The sequence below is a fragment of the Carcharodon carcharias genome, chromosome 24 (genome assembly GCF_017639515.1).
Source record: "Carcharodon carcharias isolate sCarCar2 chromosome 24, sCarCar2.pri, whole genome shotgun sequence".
Classification (NCBI taxonomy): domain Eukaryota; kingdom Metazoa; phylum Chordata; class Chondrichthyes; order Lamniformes; family Lamnidae; genus Carcharodon; species Carcharodon carcharias.
The window spans coordinates 643449-649448 of record NC_054490.1 but is presented as its reverse complement, the minus strand read 5'-3'; the positions used below and the strand labels follow the sequence as shown (position 1 = coordinate 649448).

General features: G+C 67.3%; 1 protein-coding gene across 1 annotated transcript in view; it reads right to left on the bottom strand.

Moving 5' to 3' along the window:
• Positions 1-2068: 2068 nt before the first annotated feature.
• The window catches only part of ftsj3 (FtsJ RNA 2'-O-methyltransferase 3), a gene marked incomplete at its 5' end in the record, with an annotated part of 59641 nt that continues 55709 nt past the window's right edge, over positions 2069-6000 (bottom strand). The window contains 2 exons of the mRNA XM_041173874.1: positions 2069-2586; positions 5559-5653. Of these exons, the coding sequence (XP_041029808.1) occupies positions 2394-2586; positions 5559-5653 (288 nt within the window). The remainder of the gene's footprint in view (positions 2587-5558; positions 5654-6000) is intronic.

Here is a 6000-nt window from a genome sequence, read left to right as displayed (position 1 = left end):
AGGGAGTGGGGTGGAGGGAGGAGAGATAGAGGGAGTGGGGCGGAGGGGAGAGAGATGGAGGGAGTGGGGCGGAGGGGAGAGAGATAGAGGGAGTGGGGTGGAGGGAGGAGAGATAGAGGGAGTGGGGCGGAGGGAGGAGAGATGGAGGGAGTGGGGCGGAGGGAGGAGAGATAGAGGGAGTGGGGTGGAGGGAGGAGAGATAGAGGGAGTGGGGTGGAGGGAGGAGAGATAGAGGGAGTGGGGTGGAGGGAGGAGAGATAGAGGGAGTGGGGTGGAGGGAGGAGAGATAGAGGGAGTGGGGCAGAGGGAGGAGAGATAGAGGGAGTGGGGTGGAGGGGAGAGAGATAGAGGGAGTGGGGTGGAGGGAGGAGAGATAGAGGGAGTGGGGCAGAGGGAGGAGAGATAGAGGGAGTGGGGTGGAGGGGAGAGAGATAGAGGGAGTGGGGTGGAGGGAGGAGAGATAGAGGGAGTGGGGTGGAGGGAGGAGAGATAGAGGGAGTGGGGTGGAGGGAGGAGAGAGGGGGAGTGGGGTGGAGGGGAGAGAGATAGAGGGAGTGGGGCGGAGGGGAGAGAGATAGAGGGAGTGGGGTGGAGGGAGGAGAGATAGAGGGAGTGGGGCGGAGGGAGGAGAGATAGAGGGAGTGGGGTGGAGGGAGGAGAGAGAGGGAGTGGGGTGGAGGGGAGGAGAGAGAGGGAGTGAGGCGGAGGAGAGATAGAGGGAGTGGGGCGGAGGGAGGAGAGATAGAGGGAGTGGGGCGGAGGGAGGAGAGATAGAGGGAGTGGGGCGGAGGGGAGAGAGATAGAGGGAGTGGGGCGGAGGGGAGAGAGATAGAGGGAGTGGGGCGGAGGGAGGAGAGATAGAGGGAGTGGGGCGGAGGGAGGAGAGATAGAGGGAGTGGGGTGGAGGGGAGGAGAGATAGAGGGAGTGGGGCGGAGGGAGGAGAGATAGAGGGAGTGGGGTGGAGGGAGGAGAGATAGAGGGAGTGGGGCGGAGGGGAGAGAGATGGAGGGAGTGGGGCGGAGGGAGATAGAGGTGGAGGGGAGAGAGATAGAGGGAGTGGGGCGGAGGAGATAGAGGTGGAGGGGAGAGAGATAGAGGGAGTGGGGCGGAGGAGAGAGAGATAGAGGGAGTGGGGTGGAGAGAGATAGAGGTGGAGGGGAGAGAGATAGAGGGAGTGGGGCGGAGGAGAGAGAGGGAGTGGGGCGGAGGGAGGAGAGAGAGGGAGTGGGGCGGAGGAGAGAGAGGGAGTGGGGCGGAGGAGAGAGAGGGAGTGAGGCGGAGGAGAGAGAGGGAGTGGGGCGGAGGGGAGAGAGGGAGTGGGGCGGAGGGAGGAGAGAGAGGGAGTGGGGCGGAGGGAGGAGAGAGAGGGAGTGGGGTGGAGGGAGGAGAGATAGAGGTGGAGGGGAGAGAGATAGAGGTGGAGGAGAGAGAGATAGAGGGAGTGGGGCGGAGGAGAGAGAGGGAGTGGGGCGGAGGGAGGAGAGAGAGGCAGTGGGGTGGAGGGAGGAGAGGGAGTGGGGTGGAGGGGAGCGAGGGAGTGGGGCGGAGGGAGGAGAGAGAGGGAGTGGGGCGGAGGGGAGAGAGGGAGTGGGGCGGAGGGGAGAGAGGGAGTGGGGCGGAGGGGAGAGAGGGAGTGGGGCGGAGGGGAGAGAGGGAGTGGGGCGGAGGGGAGAGAGGGAGTGGGGCGGAGGGGAGAGAGGGAGTGGGGCGGAGGGGAGAGAGGGAGTGGGGCGGAGGGAGGAGAGAGAGAGGGAGTGGGGTGGAGGGGAGTGGGGTGGAGGGGAGAGAGGGAGTGGGGCGGAGGGAGGAGAGAGAGAGGGAGTGGGGTGGAGGGGAGTGGGGTGGAGGGGAGAGAGGGAGTGGGGTGGGTGGGTCTCCAGGAAGGGAACTGAGCATCCCAACGGAGACCAGCTGGTCGCAGGGCCGGAGCCTGACCCTGGTCATTCACTCCGCCCCGCCTCCCCCTCCCTCCCTCTCTCTCCGCGGGCAGCTGAAGCCTCACAAAGAGGGGGGGGGGGGGGGGTCTGGGAGCCACCGAGGGGGTGTTGGGGGGTGGGGGGGGGGGGTGGTGTGACGATCATAGAGAAGGGGCTGCAGGAAGGCATGAGGTAAGGGGTTGGGTTGCGAGGGGGAGACCAGCCTCGTCCCTCGAGTGTCGGGAGTTGAGGGACGAGCGGACCGAGGTGTCGAGGGAGGTCAAAGGGTTGGAGAGGGGGGAGGGGGTCACAGTTTAAAAGTAAGGGGTCATCCACTGAGGACAGAGATGAGGAGGAACGTTTTCTCTCGGGGGTGGGGGGGCGGGGGGGTGAAATCGCTTCCTCAACAGGAGGTGGAGGCGGAGAGAGAACCTTCCGGAGGTTTGGGTTGGTGTGGGGGGGGGAGGTGACACCTCCTACTTGCCCCTCCTCTTCCCTTTGGCCGTTCCGTCCTTGGCCATCTTCCTCGTGTCCTTCTTCATCCTGCGGTCCACCACCCGGAACTGACCCTTGACCCCGGCCGGACGGCGGACTTTGCGGCCGGCGCCTTTCTTGGCCACGAGGTAGGTCACCTCGCGTTTCTCCTTGACTCCGGCCTTCCTGTAGATGCTGCAGGGGGGAGGGGGAGGAGGGAGAGGGGAGAGTTACCAAGGCTGCAGGGTCAGGGGTCAGCGAGCGACAGTGACAGTGACAGGGCCGCACTGTCGGGGGGTCAGTGACAGGGCCGCACTGTCGGGGGGTCAGTGACAGGGCCGCACTGTCGGGGGGTCAGTGACAGGGCCGCACTGTCGGGGGGTCAGTGACAGGGCCGCACTGTCGGGGGGTCAGTGACAGGGCCGCACTGTCGGGGGGTCAGTGACAGGGCCGCACTGTCGGGGGGTCAGTGACAGGGCCGCACTGTCGGGGGGTCAGTGACAGGGCCGCACTGTCGGGGGGTCAGTGACAGGGCCGCACTGTCGGGGGGTCAGTGACAGGGCCGCACTGTCGGGGGGTCAGTGACAGGGCCGCACTGTCGGGGGGTCAGTGACAGGGCCGCACTGTCGGGGGGTCAGTGACAGGGCCGCACTGTCGGGGGGTCAGTGACAGGGCCGCACTGTCGGGGGGTCAGTGACAGGGCCGCACTGTCGGGGGGTCAGTGACAGGGCCGCACTGTCGGGGGGTCAGTGACAGGGCCGCACTGTCGGGGGGTCAGTGACAGGGCCGCACTGTCGGGGGGTCAGTGACAGGGCCGCACTGTCGGGGGGTCAGTGACAGGGCCGCACTGTCGGGGGGTCAGTGACAGGGCCGCACTGTCGGGGGGTCAGTGACAGGGGCCGCACTGTCGGGGGGTCAGTGACAGGGCCGCACTGTCGGGGGGTCAGTGACAGGGCCGCACTGTCGGGGGGTCAGTGACAGGGCCGCACTGTCGGGGGGTCAGTGACAGGGCCGCACTGTCGGGGGGTCAGTGACAGGGCCGCACTGTCGGGGGGTCAGTGACAGGGCCGCACTGTCGGGGGGTCAGTGACAGGGCCGCACTGTCGGGGGGTCAGTGACAGGGCCGCACTGTCGGGGGGTCAGTGACAGGGCCGCACTGTCGGGGGGTCAGTGACAGGGCCGCACTGTCGGGGGGTCAGTGACAGGGCCGCACTGTCGGGGGGTCAGTGACAGGGCCGCACTGTCGGGGGGTCAGTGACAGGGCCGCACTGTCGGGGGGTCAGTGACAGGGCCGCACTGTCGGGGGGTCAGTGACAGGGCCGCACTGTCGGGGGGTCAGTGACAGGGCCGCACTGTCGGGGGGTCAGTGACAGGGCCGCACTGTCGGGGGGTCAGTGACAGGGCCGCACTGTCGGGGGGTCAGTGACAGGGCCGCACTGTCGGGGGGTCAGTGACAGGGCCGCACTGTCGGGGGGTCAGTGACAGGGCCGCACTGTCGGGGGGTCAGTGACAGGGCCGCACTGTCGGGGGGTCAGTGACAGGGCCGCACTGTCGGGGGGTCAGTGACAGGGCCGCACTGTCGGGGGGTCAGTGACAGGGCCGCACTGTCGGGGGGTCAGTGACAGGGCCGCACTGTCGGGGGGTCAGTGACAGGGCCGCACTGTCGGGGGGTCAGTGACAGGGCCGCACTGTCGGGGGGTCAGTGACAGGGCCGCACTGTCGGGGGGGTCAGTGACAGGGCCGCACTGTCGGGGGGTCAGTGACAGGGCCGCACTGTCGGGGGGTCAGTGACAGGGCCGCACTGTCGGGGGGTCAGTGACAGGGCCGCACTGTCGGGGGGTCAGTGACAGGGCCGCACTGTCGGGGGGTCAGTGACAGGGCCGCACTGTCGGGGGGTCAGTGACAGGGCCGCACTGTCGGGGGGTCAGTGACAGGGCCGCACTGTCGGGGGGTCAGTGACAGGGCCGCACTGTCGGGGGGTCAGTGACAGGGCCGCACTGTCGGGGGGTCAGTGACAGGGCCGCACTGTCGGGGGGTCAGTGACAGGGCCGCACTGTCGGGGGGTCAGTGACAGGGCCGCACTGTCGGGGGGTCAGTGACAGGGCCGCACTGTCGGGGGGTCAGTGACAGGGCCGCACTGTCGGGGGGTCAGTGACAGGGCCGCACTGTCGGGGGGTCAGTGACAGGGCCGCACTGTCGGGGGGTCAGTGACAGGGCCGCACTGTCGGGGGGTCAGTGACAGGGCCGCACTGTCGGGGGGTCAGTGACAGGGCCGCACTGTCGGGGGGTCAGTGACAGTGACAGTGACAGGGCCGCACTGTCGGGGGGTCAGTGACAGTGACAGGGCCGCACTGTCGGGGGGTCAGCGAGCGACAGGGACAGGGCCGCACTGTCGGGGGGTCAGCGAGCGACAGTGACAGGGCCGCACTATCGGGCGGTCAGTGACAGTGACAGTGACAGGGCCGCACTGTCGGGCGGTCAGTGACAGTGACAGTGACAGGGCCGCACTGTCGGGCGGTCAGTGACAGTGACAGTGACAGGGCCGCACTGTCGGGCGGTCAGTGACAGTGACAGGGCCGCACTGTCGGGGTGTCAGTGACAGTGACAGTGACAGGGCCGCACTGTCGGGGGGGTCAGCGAGCGACAGTGACAGGGCCGCACTGTCGGGCGGTCTGCGAGCGACAGTGACAGGGCCGCACTGTCGGGCGGTCAGCGAGCGACAGTGACAGGGCCGCACTGTCGGGCGGTCAGCGAGCGACAGTGACAGGGCCGCACTGTCGGGCGGTCAGCGAGCGACAGTGACAGGGCCGCACTGTCGGGCGGTCAGCGAGCGACAGTGACAGGGCCGCACTGTCGGGCGGTCAGTAACAGTGACAGTGACAGGGGCGCACTGTCGGGCGGTCAGTGACAGTGACAGTGACAGGGCCGCACTGTCGGGGGGTCAGTGACAGTGACAGGGCCGCACTGTCGGGGGGTCAGTGACAGTGACAGGGCCGCACTGTCGGGGGGTCAGTGACAGGGCCGCACTGTCGGGGGGTCAGTGACAGTGACAGGGCCGCACTGTCGGGGGGTCAGTGACAGTGACAGGGCCGCACTGTCGGGGGGTCAGTGACAGTGACAGGGCCGCACTGTCGGGCGGTCAGTGAGTGACCGGTATAAGACGTTACCTCTTCATCTGAGCCACTTTCTCACGCTCAGAGATATCGACGGTGTTGACCACGGCCTCTGCTTTCTTCCTGGCTTGTTCCATTTTCTTCAGTTGCTGCAGGAGCGAGAGAGACAGACACGGGTTTCAGCGGGAGAGAAGGTCCGACCACGGGGGGGGGAGTGAAGACTTCACCTCCCCCCCACCACAGACACTATACAGACAGCCCCTCTCCCTCCCAGACACTAGACAGACAGCCCCTCTCCCTCCCAGACACTAGACAGACAGCCCCTCTCCCTCCCAAACACTATAGAGACAGCCCCTCTCCCTCCCAGACACTATACAGACAGCCCTTCTCCCTCCCAGACACTATACAGACAGCCCCTCTCCCTCCCAGACACTATACAGACAGCCCCTCTCCCTCCCAGACACTATACAGACAGCCCCTCTCCCTCCCCCCAGAC